This window comes from Hydra vulgaris, chromosome 02 (genome assembly GCF_038396675.1).
Source record: "Hydra vulgaris chromosome 02, alternate assembly HydraT2T_AEP".
Classification (NCBI taxonomy): Eukaryota; Metazoa; Cnidaria; class Hydrozoa; order Anthoathecata; family Hydridae; genus Hydra; species Hydra vulgaris.
The window spans coordinates 49,693,205-49,716,595 of NC_088921.1; the positions used below are offsets into that span (position 1 = coordinate 49,693,205).

The window sequence follows — 23,391 nt, forward strand, 5'->3', positions numbered from 1 at the left end:
AGAAAAATACTGACTTACTCAAACACCTCCCATCTATCAAATGCATCTATGGTAACATCAAACAAGCACCTTGATTTTTTATCCAAAATTGGTCATTGGTAAATAATAAAGATTTTTGCGCATGGAAAATTAAAGATTTATGGTCTGCAACAATGATAATGTATTGTTCTGCAAAGTGGAGTCAATAAGTTTTTACATTTTTATTAATAAAAAAAATCTTTTCATTAATAGAAGAGCAAAAGTCAATGATGTCAAAAGTAATTATAATGTTTTTTATTGATGTTTTTGAACCAATTTATTACATTTTGTGTACTACTCTACTGATTTAATTGAAAAATGTTTCTTAGTTTGTTAATAAAGGATAAAATTTGTTTACTTATTCTACCAATTTCATCCTTAGCTGGGTTAATCAGGCAAACAGTAAGGGTTATATAAAAAATTTGGTTTATGGTCTTTTAGTGTAATGAAACAATTGGAGAAACCGTTTATATTGATTTTGTTAAAAGTATTATGGTTTTTCAAAATATATTTTTTCTTAACATATTCTTAACATTAACTTATGTACATATATGTTTAATAAAATAAATATTTTTAATTTTAGATCATTTGAATAATTAAAGCTATAATGCAAAATGACAAAGTTGGTATTAGATTGTTAATTGAGACTTGTCGTCACAATCAGAAGTCTCCATCTGATGCTCACAAATTCATAACTACTGCCTGAGGTGAGGATGCAACTTCCATTCAAACAGTATACAAGTACTACCGAAAGTATTCTACATCAAACATAAGTGATTATAGTTAGTTTTCAAATGAATCGAGGTCAGGTAGACCCAGTACCTCAACAACTATAGACAACATTGAGATCATTTAACAGCTGCTTGATGAAGACACATTTTTAACAATAGAGCAAATTTGTGATGTTGTAAACATTTCTTTTTGTTTAGTTTATTCAATAATCACCGAAAAATTGATGAAAAGATCAATTTGTTCACAATGGATCCCATATGGCCTCACCCCAGCAAATCAACAAAATCAGTTTGAACTTGTGCATAAATTTCTGACCATCCTACGAGATGAATTGAATGTTGAACGACGTCTAATTGTTGCAGATGAGAAGTGGATTTACCACAGATTGACTGGGTGCAAACACAGTATTCGCGCTTGGATTTCAAAGGGTGAAGACGCTCCGAAACGTATCAGGAGATCACAATTTGATGCAAAAAGTATGATCTCATTTGATGGCAAGGCCTATGTTAAGGTACTTCCAAATATACAATTTGTCAATTCAGAAGTGTACATGCTTTTCCTATCAAATATGCATTCTAATTTTGTCAACAAAGGCTTGTAAAGAGTAACATGGAACACAATGCTCCTTCAGCATGATAATGCCAGGCCACATGTGTCTGCTGCAGTCAGAGGCTTTCTTGCTGAGAAAAAAGTTACCCATGTCATTCAACCTCCATATAGCCCAACCTCCATATAGCCCAATAGCCCAACAGCCCATATAGCCCAATAACATATATAGCCCAACCTCCATATACCCCATATAACCTTAAGTTTATCTCCATGGCTTCTTGAACCTCTTCCTTTCTCTGAAAATCCAAATCCTTGCAATAAAATTTAAATAAAGAGAAAGCATGTCTGTCCAACAAATTAAAGTCGGGGCTGGCTTTAATTTGTTGGACAGACATGCTTTCTCTTCATTTGAATTTTATTGCAAGGATTTGGATTTTCAGAGAAAGGAAGAGGTTCAAGAAGCCATTGAGACAAACTTAAGGTCACATTCACATGATCATATGCAGCGGCAACTGGAAAAACTGAAAACCGATTTAAATGAGATTATTTTGAAGCAAGGTGCCTACTTATGATCCACTCTTAATTTAATTGTTCTATGCTTATTCTTTGTTATAAAAAAAATTTATTATATGAACTTTTTAATTGACCCTAGTATTATAGAGTTGGATTTTTTTATAATTAGATGTGGTTCATTAACAACTTATTGTATTTGTCTTGATAATTTATATAAATTCTTTGTTTTGTCTGTGTAAATGTAAGTGTATACATAGATTTTTGAATAGAGGAAATGTCTTTTTTAAATTTGTTTCGGAAGCTGCATTGAACCATCCAAAACTATATGTTTTTAAATAGTTTGAATAAGTTGCGCATATCTATAATCTGTTGTGTGCAATGTGGTATGGAGCAGTGTGGTGTGTTTTAACCATAAGATTTAAAAGTGTTATTATTAATTTCATTCATACCATTAGGCTGGTTATTCATAGAGTTATTCAAGCCTTTCATCTCATTCTTTTGATCAAAATTTCAGTTTTTTCATGCAATCGCAATTTGTACTTTTTATTTGATGGTATAAGTATTTTTTTTAGTGAAATATTGAAGTTAATTTTCTTCATTTTGTAACGACTTGAGAAGAGTGCTCAGCAGGGAAAGAAATAAACACTTCTTCAATTAGTTACATGGCCTTGGAGAGGAGAATTAACATAAAAAATAAATAAATCTTTTTTTTCTTCTTTTTTTTTTTGCTTTTCTGCATGAAACTCTGTTTCATGCAGAAAAGCAAAAAAAAAAAGAAGAAAAAAAAGATTTATTTATTTTTGATGTTAATTCTCCTCTCCAAGGCCATGAAGGCTACTACAGTCAGGGAGGTTACTTAAATTGTGGTTACAACCCTCTCTCAACTCTATAACTCTCAAACACAAACCTTGACAAACAGGGTCGTTGTGTGAAGAAGTAAGTTGAGCTTCAGCTACTACCAGGGATGTAGTATATATATATATATACAGTGGTGTGAAAAATATTAAGACCACCAAGAAAAAAAGCTTTTTTTTTAGTTTATACCACTTTTTAGATTCTAAAAAAGTTGCAGCACTACTTTATTTTATTATAAACGTGCTGTGGGTGTGGCTGAGTATTGAAATTATTAATTTTAATTTTAATTTATTAACTTTTATTGTAGAGTTATGTGTTTTAGTAAACATTTGGTATATTTTGCCTTGTGAAATGTAAGTTGCAGACAAGTGAATATGTATGGTTCAAACGAACTATAAGTGATTTTTGTTAGATTATTGCTGTTGTTAGTGATACAGTTTAATATTTTTCTGATTTTAAATATGTGATTTTGATTATTTAAGCATTTTTTTTTGTCAGATTATATTATATTTTCAAAATATGGGTAAAGTTGCTGACCCTAGTCCCAGAAAGCGAGGCAAAGTTGAAGCATTATTAAAGTTGGAAACATTTTCACAACGGGAAATTGCCAAGAGATGTGGACTAAGTAAAACAGCAGTTTTTACCATCAAGAAACGATTGGACTTTGGTTTTACATCCTCTCCAAGACGTTCCACTTCAGGACGAAAACCAGTCATGACGCCACGTGCAAGAAGGGTTCTGCTTGCAAACGTTCGAAAAAACAGAAGAATGACCAGCAAGCAGCTCCAGGGTGTGCTGCAGGAGCACCAGATCAATGTCTCAACAAGTTGTGTTCGGAGATGGCTGATACAAGATGGATTTGTAGCACGTCGACCGCGCAAAAAACCGCTCTTGACCAATGCTCAACAAATGCGACGGCTGCAATGGGCCATGGATCACAAAGATTGGACCACAGAACAATGGAGAAAGGTATTTTACCCTTTACCATTTTTTATATAAGAGCTTACAATCATGTACTTTAAGTTGAAGCAAAATGTAACATATTTTTTCATATAATAATGATGTTTAATATCATTACCCACTAGTGCAATTGTTTTATGTATCGAACATTGTAGCAATGGCTATGTTTATTGCATGAATTCAAAATGAATTGAACATGTAACCAGTGATTACAGGATGTTAATCTAATGTAAGCTCAAGGCTTTTACAGTGTGTTTGTATTTTTAGGTTTGCTTTAGTGACGAGTCTATGTTCGAGATACTCGATGATAAATGTCAGTACGTGCGCCGTCGTTCTGGGGAAGAATTTCATCCGCAATGTCTGGTAAAGACCGTCAAGCATCCTACCTCAGTAATGATATGGTCAATGATAAGTTCCCATGGTGTAGGAGCCCTTAGAATTGTTGAAGGCAGAATGAATCAACATCAATACATCAACATATTAGAGAAAAGCCTTCTACCTCAACTTCCAATTCATTTTCCTGATGGTGATTTCATCTTCCAACAAGACGGTGCACCGTGTCATCGGGCACTCTCTGTTACAAACTTTTTGAATCGTAATAATGTTCCTATCCTACCATGGACTGGTAATTCACCTGATATGAACCCGATAGAAAACTTGTGGATGATAGTCAAAAAGAGAATTGCCGACAGAAAACCAACAACAAAAGTCGCATTGATTGAGGCGCTCATAGAGGTTTGGACACATGATCCAGAAATACAAGACATGTGTCCAAGACTGATTGATGGAATGCCTAAGAGGGTTGAAAAACTTATTGCAGCTAGAGGAGCATCCACAAAATACTGAACTATGCCCATTTTATGACATTGTGTGCGTGTCTTTAAAGGAAATATTCAAAAAATTTACTTTTTCAACAATGGTCTTAATAATTTTCACACCACTGTATATATATATATATATATATATATATATATATATATATATATATATATATATATATATATATATATATACACATATATATATAAATATATATATATATATATATATATATATATATATATATATATATATATATATATATATATATATATATATATATATATATATAAAGAGAAAGAGAGTATAGTATAAATTCAAGAAATGTATTTATTTTGTAAGAAGTTTCAACTAATTGTAAGAAGTGTTTATTTCTTAATCCAGTTATTAAAAGAGTTAAGAGAGAATAAGTGGAAAAAAAACTTTGTTTTGCTCCTAATGTAAAATTGTATTTTTAAAATTTAGGCAAGTTGGCTCTCAAGTACAGATATATATATATATATATATATATATATATATATATATATATATATATATATATATATATATATATATATATATATATATATATATATATATATATAAACAAATATTTATAAACTTAGTTAATGTTGTCATAAAAACCAAATTACTTTTAAGTGCATTTTTTAACTTATAGGTGCCAGTATAACTGTAGATGCATTTTCTTATGGTGAAATCCCTGGCTGCAAATATTACCTATTAAGTCATTTTCACTCTGATCATTACAAAGGTTTATCAAAAAAATTTTCTGGAAAGGTTTACTGTTCAAAGGTTATTTTAAGTTTAATAATTTTTTTTATGTTTGTGATTTGAAAGTCAAAATCACCCTTGAGTTATGTTTAAAAATTTATATATATATTATTTATATACTATAAGATTGATGATGTATGTGTGATAAAGCCCCCTGCAGCAGGCTGTTTCAGTTTGATATCAGAGTGCTTCTCTAATCTAAATTAGTAGAAAATTACTTATCAATTTTTTTTAATTTTACACTGTGTTTTATCTACAAAAACTCATCATTTCTGATTCACAATTTGAAATGATAAAAATTTGATAAGTGATTTCCTTATAATTTATATATATATATGTGTATATATATATATATATATATATATATATATATATATATATATATGCATGTATATATAGTTTAAAGTTTGTAAAAATTTTGTCTTAGATAACTGCAAACTTAGTTATATCGCAATTGCATGTTTGTCAAGACAATGTAGTAGTTTTACCTATGAATCAATTAATTCGTTTGGGTGATGTGCGTTTAACCTTACTTGATGCTAACCAGTAAATATTTGTTTTTGTCTAAAAGTTTTTTATAATGTTAGTGCTATACCCAGAGATTAAAATAATAACACATTAAAATAATTTTAAAAAAAATGTTAACCACATTTGTTTTATTTTAATTTAATTTTTGATTAAAAAAATAGACAGTTAAATAGTCATTTAACTATTAACTTTTTTTTAATAAAAAGTTTAAATTAAGTATGGTTTTAAAAATTAAAAATTTAAGTTTAGTTTTAAAGGAATGTAAAATGGCTTTGCAATATTTTTTAAAGAAATAATTATTTCCTTTTTATTTATTTGCAAACGAATTCATTTAGTAAAAACATTAGGATTTTACTAAAGTCTCCATCATAGATTTAATTTTGTAAAAGCAACCAAAAAACTTCATTTTTTGCTTTAAGAAAGGAGAAATGTTTTTGTTTAAATCAATTTTTTTCACTAATTGAATTAAATCTTTTTCTTTTTCGTTTAAAACCTTGTTTAGTTGGTACGACAAAAGTTTTATTTATGAACACAAATTATGTTTTCTAAATATAGTTCATTTTATACATACATTTAATGCATAAAAAAATAACAACAAACAAATTGTGATAAAACAAACAAAAGACTATTATGTTATGTATAAAATACTTTTTAAAAATGAATAATAAAGAAGTATAATCTTTTTCAAATAGCAAATTTAGAATTTATTGATAATCTTTTTTATAGTTATTGTTTAAAAGATCTTTATGCAGAATATTAAAAAAATATACTAACGACACAATTTAATTTTTAACAATACAAGTCTTTTCTTAAATTCACATAAATTAAATTCCATATTAAAATATAAGAAAACAATTTTAATAAAGTGTTGATTTTTTGCTTTTATTTAATGTCGGACTTTAATAATATTGAAATTTATAATTTTTATTTTGGCGTCCATACTGATCCTATGTCATGGGATTACATATATATATATATATATATATATATATATATATATATATATATATATATATATATATATATATATATATATGGGATTACATATATATATATATAATATATATATATATATATATATATATATATATATATATATAAATATATATATATATATATATATATATATATATATATATAAATATATATATATATATGTATATATATATATATATATATATATATATATATATATATATATATATATATATATATATATATATTAGGGTGTCACAAAAAACAACGTTTTTGAAAATAATCTTTTCCCACCCCCTAAATGTGTTCTATCTAATACAAAGACACTAGGTTTAAAATTTTTTTTGAATAAAAAATATTTTAAGTGGTCTCTCAAGCCCCTCGAATATTTAATGGATCCCTAATGTTTTCAAAAAAATGTTTTTCAAAAATATGTCAATCTGGTACTCAAATGAAGCAAAATTAAATAACGATTTCAAAAATAATATTCATTTTGAAAAAGTTTTAACTTATTAAAATTATCATAAAAAAAAACAAAAAAAAAATGCATTTTTTTCACTTTTTGTTAAAAAACATAATTTTTTATGTAATAAAATCAAAAATAACAATTTTTTTCAAAATGAATATTATTTTTGAAATTTTTATATAATTTCGCTTCATTTGAGTACCAGGTTTACATATTTTTGAAAAACTTTTTTTTTAGTTTTAGGGACCCATTAATTAATCAAAGGTCTTGAGGGACCCCTTAAAATATTTTTTAACTCAAAAAAAATTTATACCTAGTGTTTTTGTATTAGATAGAACACATATAGGGGGTGGGAGCAGATTGTTTTCAAAAATGTTGTTTTTTTGGATACCAAAATATATATATATATATATTTTTTTTATTAAACAAATTCACTCTTAAGAGGTCATCCATAAACGATGTCAGTGTTTTTTCTCAATTTTTTGACTCCCCCTCTCCCCTTTGTCAAACTGTCTTTTTTTGGCCAACCCCCGTTATATAATATGTCAGTTTTTGTGTACTCCCCCCACCCTAAAAAACAATAAAAATGCTCAAAAACCATTGATTTTTTTTCTGACTAAATTATACATTTATAGAATAGTAGATCTCATCAAATTATATTATATAATAGTCGATATGTCATTAAATAATCAACTAAGCAAATAGTATTAAATATCTTAAATATAATCTTCCCATGGGTTGTTGAAGTGATCATCGATTGAAACAATAGGTAGTGAATGCTCTCCGCGTTCTAAAAGGATATCGTATTCTTGAGGCACAATCAAATTCGTTGCGTCAACTTCATTTTCATCTAACCATTCAGCAGTTTCCGAACTCTTCTGCAAGGCGATCACTGCCAGAAATTCTGTCTGACGCTTGGCAGCGGTACAAACAGTTTGGACCTATTTGATTAGAGGGAGTGTTATAGGAGAAGAATGGATAGAAGCGTGCTTTTTCAACATAGCTTGAGAGGCAAAACAGATATTTCACTTTTTACAGATTCTATCAGCTAGGCTAGACTAAGTTGATGGACAAAACGCATCCTACGGCAAAATTGGAAATCCTTTGGCAGTACGAGGAAGAATATTTTCAATATTTGATGTGATGAGCATAAAGACAGATGATGGAAACAATTCTTTTTCTCCTTCTGAGACATCTACTGCTTTGAGCCCGTCTCTATTTGGTTGACAGGGACAGGTGAAATCTTGTTCTAATTAGAGTAAAGTAAGAGCTTCTAATAGTCCGACAACAAGAACAATTTTTACATTTCACAATTTGAGTAAAATATTGACTTGTACAACGATGATCGGCAATACAACGTTGATTTTGTAATAAAAGGCTCCTTGACTCTAGCTCTAAATTGTCTGGATCAATATATTCTGCAACGGTTGGATAACCGTCAATTTGTAGATCAGACCAAATATCAGCCAAAGCCTGTCCAGCAAAACCAAAGTTCTGTTTTTCTAAATTTTCATCTATTGTCCTGCTTGATTTAAAAAGATATGTTGGTTATTATAGGTTAAAAATTACATTAATATTTTTACAAATTAACTTTTGTCAATGTAATTACTTTGAGAATCAAGATGAGCTTTGTAATGTTCGTGCGGAAAAATCACCCCAGATAATTCTTTACTTAGAGGTGCCATTCATTGCTCAGCTCTGTTGAATGCACTGCGGCCTGGAGCGTTCGTCATGATGAAAAGAGCGTCAAGATTATTCTTCAAGAAATGGTAAATCCCGATTTCAATTACTTTCTGGTATCTGAGATTTTTGTTGGGTCCTCCATTGATGCTAAGCACAACAATAGGCTTAACCATATTAGTTTGAGGATCTCTGGTAATATAGTCAAATTCTTTGATATCCAAGAGCCGCTGAAAGTCTAATCCATGAGCGAAGGTGGTCGAGGATGCGTGTTTTCTTGATCGAACAGTAATCTAGGTAGGTTCAGAATAAGTAACAGCATCTGTTTTTCCGAGACCATCTTTTTTGATCGTAATTCTAGCATATACAGATGGTATAAGCTTGTGTTTAGCAGCCACGACCCAGTCGTGGTCCGGGAGAGTTACCCGGTACTCCAAATGTATCAACAACAGCGCCTGTTTTTTGGCTGCTGTGATTCCAATTGGCACTCTAGCCTTGTCGCCTTGGCAAATGAAACACACTTCATCTGGCCCTAAAATTGAACAAACTTCTTCCACATATTTTATAGTTGAACTGCAAAAGAGTTCGTCAACATGTTTTAAATGAGATTCATTCTGAGGACTGATCAATCTAACAGGGACTGTTTTGACATGCCTTTTGCCTTCTAATGTTCCGTAACTTATCGGAAGTAGACGAGTATAGAGGGTGCTCTTACTGATTGCAAATTCAATTTTGTTCATCTCAGATGTCAATTCGTCAAGAGTTTTGATGCTCTAAATAATAAAGAAATATATTTGGATATAATTAACTTTTTTACAGAAAATGGGATTTATTTCGTAAATTATATTCAAATCAAATCTTGAAATTAGTTGTTAACATTTCAAAGATATTTACAATAGTGCAAGTACTAATTAAGAGTAAAATTCTAACCAATACAATATTAACAAACATAGCTAAGCTATCATTACCCGAAGAACCTCTGACTGACGTTTTTCATCAGCGGACGAACTATGGAGAGCAATATCCATAATCGCCTTCAAAAGAAGAGGTTGATCTACTTCTAGTGATGGTCGACCAGGTTTCTTTCTGATTTTTAGTTTTTCTTTGACTTCTGGATGCTCCAAGCAGATTTCCTCCATTCTAGCTTTTTTCAGTTAAGCTTGATCATACTTTTTTTTGGCCAGTTCTTTACATAGATGAGCTAGTTTCTTCTTTTTCTTTTTCAAATCATCCTCTTTAGCTTCAGCAATGAATCCACTTCTTTTTCTAGTCTTCAGTCCAGCAACTTCACAATTTAAAGCTGCAATCTCAGAATTGAGTCGATCTTGAGCCACTGTTCTTGTCTTTTTTTCATTTTTTGTGATCAACAAACTCAAAGTTAATGCACTTTGTTGATCATCAATAACAGATCGCTCATTGGTGGGCTCAACAAACTGTGAGGAATTCTTGTCAAATTCAAGTGGAGTATACATGGGGGCCCACTTCTTGTTTTGGAGTATTGGCCCAAAATGATAATTGCTTGCTCTTGAACTTCATTGCCTTTTCATTAAATAAATTGATTAAATACATTACTTTTGATTCAAGATCCTTATGCACCAGTTTTTCTTCTTTTAATGAATTCCATATACTATGGACTTCTTTCTGGATATTAGCCTTTTTTTTATTGGGATGAGCATTTCCATACGAGACTATCAACAAGTTTAGTAATGCGGTTTTATCCATATTTTAATATTGATTTATTAGTATTGTTTACATCACAATCAGAATAATGATTTTGCTCATCGTTAGCGCAAGCTTTTTAAAAGAGTTTCTTCAACCCACTAGAGAGAAATCAGCGTTTCGAATTTTCAATAGACTTTATGTGTTTGCATTGCATCACGTTTTACAATCAACTAGAGAGCAGTTAGAGTTTCGTATTTGAAATAACGACAATTTAATTTCAAAAAATGACAAATTTATGAGTTTAATTTTATGAGTTTACTTTGAACCACATTTTATAATCGGCTAGGGAGCAAATAACGATTGTGAATTTTATATACAAAGAGTTTATATTTATAACATAATTTGATTCGCAAATGGTAATATATTAATAAACTGATAGTAATTTTTATTTTATGTTAGTAGTTGTTATTTATTTAATGTCTCTGGAAAAATGAAACAAATTATATTAATTTATGATATTATAAATAATTTAATAAGATATAATATCAAATTCCTCGCATTTAATATTAATTTCCCCACAAACAAAACATCATTTCTATCCCATTTAGTAGTTGTAAATACCGTTAAAATCTGCTCATTAAAACTAAAAAAATAATTTAAATTGACATCATTTTGGCCTCAATACCCCTTTCCCCATTGTCAATTAGTGTCAAACTTTCCAGCACTCCCTCCCCCCCTAATAGATAATAGCTCACTTAAGCAGCCGTCTTGGTAGTAATTTTTGAAATAAAAGATGCAACCTTATGTCAATGGGACAAAGGCTCAATGTTAGCTGCTAGAGCAGGTCCAACAACAATAAAAATAGATTTTTGAACCTTGTTTAAAATAGAAATGATGTCATTAGAAGAACCAGCTCAAATATGACTCAGCTCAGTATTCCATATAAGATCTAATAATAGGTTTATAAAGGTAGAGAACAGTCATAGATTGTTGATGGACTGTTTCCATGCTGAATAATATTTTTTGAAATCACAAAATGACTAAAGTTGCTATTTTGATCTTCCAAAATAAAATCTTGCATAGTTTCAACTAGTTATGGTTGATCGGTTGAAAAAAAAAATCAGAATTTTGAAGAAACAAGGTTTGACCAATAATCAGGATGTAGTTTCAAAAATGCGTATACTAAAATTTTATAAAATCATTTAAATTTTGGAAATGCCTTTACAATAGTTTTGTTGTTTGCAATATACTACTTTAATCCGCTTTGTTAACAAGTATTAAATACGAGTTAAAAATTATTATTTTTTTGTTTTTTTTTGCTACATTTATTTTGATTACTTTAATTTTAATGGTGGTAAAAAAAATTTTTTATAAATGATTGAAGTTCTTATTTTAATGTTATTTTAATAAAAATATTTAATATATTATTTTAATAATAATATAATGTGTAATAATTGCTGTATGCAATTATTATGTATTGTTATATATTTTTTGTTTGCTTTTCTTTTTTTAAAGTTTTATATTTGTTTTATATTTTTGTTGAGACAATCGTAGCAAAAATGCAAATAATAGAAACTAAAAATAATCAATGATGTGACAAAAATGATTTTAGGAATCATGTAACATGAGCTAAATATATGCACTTAGTTACATTATAAAGGTATCTGATATTGATCTTTCAATTCAAAAAAAAGGTTGTTTTTAATGAGATTGATTTTAATGTTACATAAATGTTGCGTAAATGTTTAAAATTCAGTTATCTGCAATGAAGACTGAGTACATTTTAAAACTTTTTTGTTGAAGTGTGTTAAAGCTAAAATTGATTTTTTTTTTAAGTTGTGTTGTTTATCATTTTTAAATGTAACAATGATTTATTCCTTGATTAAAATTTAGTTTATTTATTCATTTAATTCATTTATAATTAGTCTTTTTAATCGTTTTTTTATGATAATTTTTTTTAACTCCAATTATTTTTTGATTCTTTTTGTACATAATTCATGTAAAGATTTGGCACAAACTTTAATCTTGGCTAAGTCCAAAACTTTAATTTTGGCAAAGAAAGCTTATTTTGGAAACTAGTTGAAACAAGTATTGGGGAATCTAGTTAAAACAAATATTAGGGTTTTAGCAAGAGATGTTCATCATTGTTCAATTCTATTTGACTAGCTTATTTGCTAATTTTAACATCAGATAACAATTTTTATTTCTTCCACTGATAATGGAACTACTAATGTTGGTATCCTTGTAATAAATAAAGAATCAAATTGATGTGAATAAGATATAGAATTGTTTTATTGGAGTTTAAAACTTTACATCCTTTGTTTAAGTTTTATTTTACTTTGTTTATATATATATATATATATATATATATATATATATATATATATTTATATTTATATAAATATATATTTATATATATATATTAATATTTATATATATTTATATATATATATTTATATATATTTATATATATTTATATATATATATATATTTATATATATTTATATATATATATATATATATATATATATATATATATATATATATATATATATATATATATATATATATATACATATATATATATAACTTTAGCTGTCCAGGATCAGTTATGTTCTTATTTGAGTTTAATAACAAACGAATTTTGCATGTTGGTGATTTTCGAGTTCACGAAGACATGTTGAGAAATGAAAAGCTTTGTAAAATTCCTATTAATGAACTTTATCTGGATACAACATACTGTGATCCAACCTATATATTTCCGCCACAAAATGAAATAATTGATTTTGTTGTTAAAACTGCACGCAGTTTTCTCCAAAAAAATAAGAAAACTCTGATTGTCTGTGGTACCTATACCATTGGGAAAGAAAGAGTTTTTTATTCATTAGCAAATGAATTATGTTTAAAAATTGGTGTAACAAAAGAAAAAATGAAGATATTAAAATGCTTAGAAAGTAAGGATTTGGAGAGTAAACTTACTCTTGACTATAATATTGCGCAAGTACATGTACTCCCTTTATTTGGAATCAATATAAAAGTAAGATTTATTTTAAAAGTTTGTAAACAGATTTTTTATTATCTTTCAATCAACTGTAAGTTTATTTAATTTTTTTAACATCAATATTTCAAAATGGTAGCAAAATTAATTTTTAGAAATTTTATTTAAATTCAGAAGTTTATTAAATTTTTAAACAACTTTGAAATTTAGTTTCAGCTTTAGTAAACTCTTTTAACCAACAGCCCACGCAACACAAAGCATTTTAATAATAACACTTATCATATCATCTGTCTGTTTAAGATTTTATATTTTGTACAACATACAAAGTACAAACCAATGTTTTTGGATTCAATGTTAAAAAAATAAAATCTGATTAATTAAAAATGATGTCAAACTATCCAACCAAGTTAAATAGATTCAATTAGATTCAAATCTAGCAATTGAGGTGAAAGAATATTAGAATTTTTTTTTCCTAAGAATTAAAATGTGTGTAATTCTTAGGCTTGTCGGTCATTACAAATTGTTTTGTTTGATTTTCCTTGCCTAAATATTTAGCAATCCTATACACTTAAAATTAATTACACTTTTACTTTATTGTGTTAAATACTTACTCAATTGGTTTTCTAACAGCTGTGTATCAATTTTTTTTTTTATTTGAACATTTTTTTTAAATATTTCTAAGTTAAAAAACCTTAATTTTGATTAATTCCTAATTTACAAAATGTTATAAGTATTGTTTTTATAAATGTTATATTATATAATGTTAAATGTTATAATATATTGTTTTTGCGAGTTTTATTTATTTTTTGGACTTTTCTGCTCATTGAATGGAAGTTTATGGATCCTGGATCCATTCTTTAATTTGCATTTATTTGCAAAAATGCCTTTAAAACTTTGTCATTTTTTAAAAATATCAGCAAGTTTTTTTTTCTTAAATAACCTAAGAAAGTTTATTTTCCACAACAAAATTTTTTGTTTAGATAATATCTAGTGTCTACTATAAACATATTATTGTAAAAAAACATCAATTTTTATTTGGTAGGGGCCCTTGTACCACAACCAGCCTGTGTGTCAAAATCCAGACCTGGTAATAATTGATGGAGCAAATGCTCTAGAATAAGTTTCACAACTTTTTCAGGAGTAAAAGTACTCAGTGGTTCACATGGAATAAAGTTTTTAATTTATTTTACAAAAGTCGAATTAATATTGATGAATAAAGTTCCTTGAAAAATTTTAGAAATAACTTATTTTGGTTAAAATACTTAGATAGTGTACTGAGCACTATCTGTGCTTTGAGTCAAGTTCTTTAACCAATTTGAAAATTGACTAAAGGATCAAAAACTATATAAACAAAAAACCATTGTCATCACTAAGTTCTCTAAATCTATCTTTCAATAATATTTGTGGTCTTCAAAGTAACTTTTCTTCTGTTGAATCTTATCTCTTGCTAAACTCATCAGACCTACTTGCTCTTTGCGAGATTACTTTGAGTTCAGCTATCTCATCTTGTGATCTTAGTGTTGATGGTTATCTTCCTTTAATTCGTAAAGACTCCAATAGTCACATGCTGGCCAGGGCATTTACATTCGTAAGAGTTCACTAATTTTTTGGAAAACTTGGTTTGAATCAAAAGACTATTCTTTTATGTGCTTTCGTTTAGCATCTTTGTTTAGCACCTGCACTCTATCACTTTTCTTTTTGTTCTATATTGCTCTCCTTCATCTCAAGACTGCGCTCTTTTTGATGTTATGTCTAATCAAACTGACCAAGCCCTTTCTCTATATCCTTCAGCCAATATCGTTGTTTTTGGTGACTTTAATGCTCATTTCACTGAATGGCTTGCTTCTAGTGTCAGTGATTCTGCAGGTGTTAAGGTCCTAAACATCTGTCTTTCTCAATCTCTAACACAAACAGTCAACTTTCCAACTTGCTTTTCAGACAATCCCAATCATTTCCCTTCTCTACTCGACTTATGTATTGTTTCTGATTCTCGTCAGTGATCAGTTTCTTCACATTCACCCTTAGGTGCTTCTGATCATGGTTTGATCTCTCTAAAACTATTATCTCATTCTTCTTCATCATCAGAATCCCCCTATCATTATACCTCTTACAACTACCTTAAAGCTGACTGGGGCTCTTTCTGTGATTTTCTCTGTTAGGGCCTAGGGTAGAAATCTGTTGTTCTTCGGACTGTTGTCTACAGATTTAACAAGTGCTTATCAGTCTTGTTTTCCAGCATGCTGGAAAGGGGCATTTGTCATCCCTATTTTCAAAAATTCTAGAGAATGATCTGACTTGTCTAACTACCATCCCATTAGTCTTTTTCCTATCATAAGCAAGGTTTTCGAATCTTTAATCAACAAATGCTTAATCTCTCATCTTGAATCTAATAACTTACTTTTTGATCATCAATATGGATTTTGATCTTCTCGTTCTACAGCTGATTTGCAAACAGTATTAACCGATAGGTTTTATCTTGCATTAGATAGATGTGTAGAGGTTAAGGCTATCATGGTGGGTGCTATGTGGTGTATATGCTATATGGTATATATAGTATAATGCTATATGGTATATATAGTAGGTCATGAAATTGTTTAAACTTGATTGTCTATAAAAATATAAGTTATAGGAAATATTTATTTAAAAAAACATTAAATATAAATTAAAACGTCCTTTTAAGGGGTAATTGGCACAGTTTGACAAGTGTTTCAAACTATTTTGCATGTTTTAATTATCAACTTAAACTGCTATTGTTTTAAATTAATTTTACAAAGAATCATTTTAAATTATATTGTTTGGATTAATATTGTTTTTTTCAATCAGGCTCTTTGATACAATCTAATGTAAGTGTAATCCTTAGTTTTTTCATCAGTAGCAGTTTTTGATATATTTTTGCTGATAACCTTTACTATTATGTTTCAGACATAGTTTTAATCATGATTTAACTAGTTTAAATTGCACAAACATACTTTCTTACCATGACAGTTTGCAGAAGTGCCATAAGTTTTCTGCTGATTGCAGTCTTCAAACTATTGTTTACATATTTTTGTGGCATGACAGATCATCTTGTTGATGTTGTCTTTGTTTTTTAATTATATTATTTGAGATGAGGAAGCAATTATCTGGAATTTCAATATATCTACCAGCATTAAGTCAAACTTTAGATAATCGATAGCAACCAAATCATGCATAACACAGGTCTGCAACATAAAAATTGTTTCAAATTTTATAAGTAATTTTTGTAGTATTTTCAATGCTGATTTCAGGAAAAATAGTCACATGCAGTTATTTCACAAACTGCTTGTCTAGTTTTAGCTTTTTCGATATTTTTTATAAATAGTTCAGTACTCTAGCAAATTTTGGTTTTTAATATCTCCACAAACTATTATTTAGCCTAAATTACAAGTTGTTTTATGGACATTGACAACCAGAGGATGTATAAACTCGCCAGATTGCTTCTGCAACATTTGTGGTAACTATACCATTAAAAAGCGACAAAGAAATATCTCCGATTTTGTTGAAAAGGTATATTTTGCCTATTTTGTTATAAAGTTAGGCGATCAAGATAAGTCTTGGGCTCCACACAAAGTTTGTTCAATATGTGTTGAAGAACTTGAACTGGTTTTAAACTAACTCAGCTGCTCAGACCACAAATGGACACTGTGCGGGGATTTAAAAGTTATTTCATTGTTGCTTGGTCAACAAAGTGGCTACACAAAATTCCCTTGCTTTCTCTGTGAATAGGACAGTCGAGACAAAAAGCTGCACTACATAAAAAAAGTTTGGCCCTTGAGAAAAATCTTAGAAGTAGGGATTACAAATGTGAAGAGAAAAACCCTTGTGGATCCCAAAAAGGTGTTACTTCACATTAAGTTGAAGCTGATGAAACAATTTGTTAAGACATTGTCAAAAGAAAGGAAGACTTTTAAATATCTTTGTGTACAGTTTCCTGGTTTATCCAAGGCAAAGCTAAAGGAAGGAATCTTTGTGGACCAGACATTAGAAAACTTATGAGAGATCCTAATTTTGTGGACAAAATGGAAACAAAAGAAGAAAAGGCAGCATGGACATCCTTTAAATTTGTTATTACCGGTTTCCTAGGAAACAACAAAGATCCAAACTACAAGACTATTGTCAAAGACATGCTCGACAACTTTAAGAAGCTGAGCTGTAACATGAGCATTAAAGTTCATTTTCTCGCTTCACATCTTGATTACTTCCCTGCAAACCTTGGTGATGTAAGTGAAGAGCTAGACGAAAGATTTCACCAAGACATCAAGGAAATGGAAAGAAGATATCAGGGAAGATGGAATGTCAGCATTATAGTGGACTACTGTTGGATGTTAAAGAGAGATGATCCTAAACAAGTCCACAGCCGGAAAAGCAATAAAAAAAGCTTCGACAGAAAGCAAAAATTTATTATAAGGACTTATAAGCTGAAAGAGAAATGTAAGTGTTCTTGAAATATAATTTAGAAGATGATTTATACATAAAATAAAATTCTATAATGTTCGAAAAATGTAAAAAATTGGTTGAATTTCGTTATTTTACCCAAAAATAATCCCTTTTTTGTGAGAAAACCTGACGTGATAAAAAAAATGGATTGCATTTTCAAAATCAGCGCTGAGAAATACATAAAAAACAGTTATCAAATTTCAAACAACTTTTTAAAAATATTTTTTTTGCAGGCCTGTGTAGTTTATGCAGTCCCAAATGTCTTTACTGCTACTACCTTGCTTGGTTCGTTTTAATGTACGTAATGAATCAAATCTCTCTTGAGGTGATAACAACACAACTACTAATGGCCAATTTATTATACTGAGTGACTTTTTCCAATTCAAGATTTTAAAACAAAGATTTTTTCAACTAACAAAAACAAGGTTTTTTCAAGCGTCTTCACTTCCAATAAGGTTGCAAACAACCACTATTAGAGTTGGAAATTACTGCAAGAGAAAAGATAAAGTTTATAAAGCAAGATAACAATTAAAAGATGACTTTAAAGATTGTATAACACAATATTTTCTGATTTCCCAACAATCATATTCTTAACATTTATTTTGTCCAAGAATATTTTGCCACTTGTAATCAGACCCATTTTTACGTTAATTATACCAGGCAATTCTTGTGCTTTGCTTTTTTAAAGTCTTGGCTTCTTGCATGCAGATCAACACACAGATATTTTTTTAAACATTTTTACTTCTAACAAGGCTGCAAGCGGCCACTATTAGTGTTTGAAGTTATTGGAAAAGAAAAAAAAGTTTATAAAGCAGAATAATGATTAGCATACGACTTGAAAGATTGCAAATTATATGAATCAGGAAATCAAGATGAAGGGAGTGAATTCCAAGAAAGAACTGATGTTCAAAGAAAAAAACTAGATAAATAAGAATTTTTGGAGCACTTAAGAACAGACACAGTAAAAGGATGATACTTAATTGAATGACGAGTACAAGAGAATGAATTTTAGTAGATGGTACAAGAGATACTAGCACTTTAGAACAGCGCCCATTAGAGTATTTATAGAAAAGAGAAAGAGACGCAACATTACAAAAATGTGACAATGGTTAAAGGTTGACTGCAAGAGCAGGTCCAACTTTGTTTACAATGTGATTTTGCATCTTGTCTAAAAGAGAAAGGGCATCATTTGAAGATCTGCTCCATATGGCAATATTTTATACAAGGTTCTCCAACCAGATCATCATTCCTTTATTTCAACCTTTTCAGTATATGATTTAAAAATATGAACAACAACCAAGTGTGCAGTTTTTAAGTAATTAGCTATTTGGTATGAGATTATTGGCCCTAAATTTCCAAAAAATAAAAAGGTTCATAACATGTTTTTTCAAATATTATTGACCATGATTTTCGAGTTCATGTTGTATTTCTGTAACTTTTTTTATTATTTAATTTATTCATGCTTTTGTTTTCAGTATTTCAAATATCGTCGCCTTAGAGGGCAGAGGTTCTATCTCCATTTTGGGTAGTTTTGCAGGAGAACAAAAACAAAGTTTGAGCATTAAGCATAAATCAGCAATTTCATTTTTTGTTAGTGTTAATGTTTTTTGATCAATTAGAACTATCAAACATGATAGGAATAATTCAACTTTTTTGAAATTATTAACATTGAAGAGAGTATGGCACAAATTATAAAAGTCATCATGGAGATAGAACCTTTGCCTAAATTAATTGCGAGTTGAATGGAATTTTTGAAATTTATAAACATGATGAATCCAATTAAAATTCTATTTTAATTAATACAAAATGCTTTTTATGATTGTGTAAACTATCAGATAATGACAATCATGGTTCAAACTTTTTAAAATTAGTAACATTTTGGGACAAATTTTACAATTACCATGGAGATAGAACCTTTACTCAAATTAACTGTGAATTGAACAGAACTTAAAAATTTGTAAACAATGTTTTTGTAATCAATATTATTAAATTCTAGGTGAAATCTTAATTTTAATTAGCAGAAAAATCAGAAAATTGTTATAATAGCAAAATTATATAACAGAATAATTATTATAGTAATACTGAAAAAAATGACTGACAAAAAACAAAGTCTTAGTTCTAGTTATCTTCATAGTCCGAGTTAAGAACAAAAATTGTTTTAATAGCAAAATTATATAATAGAATAATAATAGTTATACAGAAAAAAATGACTGACAGAAAACTAAGTCTTAGTTCTAGTTGTCTTCATAGTCCGATTCATCAATTTCTGACTCATCAGCAGTTGGTTCTGGTAAACTGTCTCTCATGGCTACTGCAGACGGTAGGTTGTTATACCATTGGGCATAATCTGGTGGAATAACACGTGATTTCACCATGCGCATGAGATCTTTTTTTTCGCATTCGAAAAAAAAAGGCAGGCGAGTAGGATACAATGGCTGAGGCTCTAATCCTTCGATGTTGGATCGTCGTCCTCTTCCAGACTGTACATTTATTTCCATAAAGGTAGGCGACGTAATGCTATATTTGTACTGCATAATGAATGGTCTTGACTTTTCAAACCTTGCCCACTTAATATTCAACAAGATATGGACACGGATTCTTGCGCGCTGCACCAATCAGAACTTCGTATTCTCGTGAAGTGTAAATTTTTTTATGGCTCTTACTGCATTCAATAGTACTGTGCATAGAGTCAACTTCTAAATAAGAATGACCCGACTCCATATACTTCATATCGATGCATTCCAGGTGAGTTGTTTGAACAATGTACATCATTGTCGCAAAAATAAATTGGTTTCTATTTTGTCCAGAGCACGTATCACTAAAAGAAGTCACCCTCTTCACAGAAACTGGAAGAGACTTCATATAATCTAACAGAGCTGTATTTATTTCATTGGCTCCTCGTTTACCTTCACTTTCGTCCCATAGGTAACAAATTCCTTTTTTGGTCGACGTTTCATAAATAGTAAAATTATAAATGGCAAGTTTCCGCATATAGAAAATTTGTGCATCACCTGCAAATGGAAGTGGTAACACTGCTTCGAGGCCAAAAGTTATAGAACGAATGGACTTGTCAGCAGCAGATGCAGTTTTATCAGAACTTTTTTCGTCCATAGCTTCCTTTTCATGAAATTTATGACTGTCATAATTTGGTCGTAGCGTTTCTTTATCATCACCACTGGCATTTCGAAAAGCATTGCAAATCGAGCATTGGTCTTTTTTGGGAATAAAAAATTTTATATTAAAATCAGTAACAAATATTCTTCGATATACACCGATAGAAACTGGATCTGTGATATTTTTCGTTGTGCAATAATCATCTTTGTATAGTCTATAAAGTTCCTCAATACTTAGTTCAGGACTAAGGTATTTTGCCTTTGATGAAGCCCGACAGTAGTGAGATTCGACCTAAGGAAAGCTTAGGATGTGCTCTCGAACTGCATTGGTTCGCATTTCTGAAGTCTTATTGGCTGGAGTTTTTCCTTTTTTTGAATTTGGTGGTATGAAAAGACCAATCTCATTTTTATTTTTTACAACAAACTGAACAGTTTTCTTGCTTATGTCCAAAGTCGTGCAAAAAAATTTTTGGCACACTCTAATGACATTGTTTTCATTCGCTTCCACTGGCAGATGATATGCACAGGTTATTGTTTTTGGTCTTATTCCTGAATTGTCACGACGATGTGAAACATTGCTACTTTTCACTAAATGGCATATGAAATCTTTTTTTCTATTTTCACCCTCTAGTTGGTAGTAGTGTTTATTTATTTCTAGTCGTTTGGTTTCCTCAAAATGTTCTCCACACTTGAATTTGCACTTTAAACAGTTCACCGTTCTAGGTGTTTTGGCCGGTACTGCTTTACCTTTTCATGTCTTGTATGCCATTCCTTTCTCTCTTTTGTCTTTTTCAACAAATCGTTTCCAAAGATTTGGTCTTTTGCCTTGTTTGCGTCCAATTTTTGGTTCAGTGAAAGTTCGCTTTTTTGAACCATTGTTTAATTCCATGGTGAATTCTTAGAATTACGAAAAAAACTATTTAAAATTACCTCTGTTTTAATAAAAGGTTGTTTATTCATTATATTTCGTTTGTTATCGTCTGCCATTTTCAAGAATTACGTCATAGGGCAAAGAAGATATCTCCGGTATGGTCAGATGGCAAAGGAGATAACACCTTTGCCCTTTTGGGATTCCGCACAAATGTAGATAGCTCAAAACTCGCACAAATTTATTGCTCTTCTCCTACTATGTGGAGATAGACCTGCTGCCTAATCTGATTCTAGCACTTAAAATAGATGTCCCTAAAGTCATAGTTGAATTTAAGCACAACATGGAGATAGAACCTCTGCCCTCTAAGGCGACGATATATATATATTTATTTATAAGTATATAACACTTTAACGCTATACACACACAGATATATATATATATATATATATATATATATATATATATGTATATATATATATATATATATATATATATAGCGTTAAAGGGATCACCAATTGCCAAGCCAAGTTATGTTCATATTAAAGAAAATGTTTGAAAAAAAAAAATTTGAGCTAAATTATTTTGATTACAGCTAATAATAAATGCATATCAATGAAACAAAAATTTTCGTTTTAGTCGAAGCTTACCATTTTTTCTTGGTTCTTGGAGTCTTTATAATATACGCCGCAATCTACAGACTGCATAACTTATTTCATTTGTGTTATGTTCATAACAGTTTCAATATATGATATCATTGTGTTTTTGTTGTTTTTTTTTACGATATTTTTTCTTTGCCATAATCAGCCTATCATATTTATTTGTATAATTTTTTATTAAATCCAAAAAAAAATTAATAATGCAATTAAAAATAAAATAATATATTTGGTTTTTTCAAATTTTTGAGATTTCAGCAGCAAAACTTGTTTTTAACAATTGTAAGTATAAATCTTTATCTAGATTTTTATATTAAAAAGTTAGCGTTCTTTCACATCTTAACGAAATATATATTATTTGTCCGCATAAGAATATATTATATCAAATTTATTTTGTAAAGTTTGTATAATTTATTTTATTTACTTTACTTTATAAGTTTTCGAAATGGCAAAGTTTTGCTTTACTTACTTTTATTGTTTGCGCCTCAGTCAGTCAGTCGCTATATGTACATTCGACTGCGACTGCCTATATAAACTATAATTAACAACGATATAATATAACGTAACCATAAACAACAGTATTAGTTTAAAAACATAAAACCTTTGACTTTTGCTTTCAAAGTGATAAGATGTGTTTTATAAACATTTTTATTGATGAAATTATTACCAATAAAAAAGTTTTAATAAAATTAAAGCAAATTATAATTGGGCAGGTTCTTCTAATGATGTTCTTTCCTTTCTAGACAAGGTCCAAAAACTGATTGTAAATGTTG

The 23,391-nt window shown here is 29.3% G+C and overlaps 1 protein-coding gene across 1 annotated transcript in view; it reads left to right on the forward strand.

Annotated features, from left to right (window-relative positions):
- Window positions 1-23,391, forward strand: part of LOC100203671 (DNA cross-link repair 1A protein) — a 37,772-nt gene that overhangs the window by 8,164 nt on the left and 6,217 nt on the right. Inside the window, exons 6-8 of the mRNA XM_065791244.1 lie at window positions 5,105-5,238; window positions 5,645-5,763; window positions 13,124-13,565. Of these exons, the coding sequence (XP_065647316.1) occupies window positions 5,105-5,238; window positions 5,645-5,763; window positions 13,124-13,565 (695 nt within the window). The remainder of the gene's footprint in view (window positions 1-5,104; window positions 5,239-5,644; window positions 5,764-13,123; window positions 13,566-23,391) is intronic.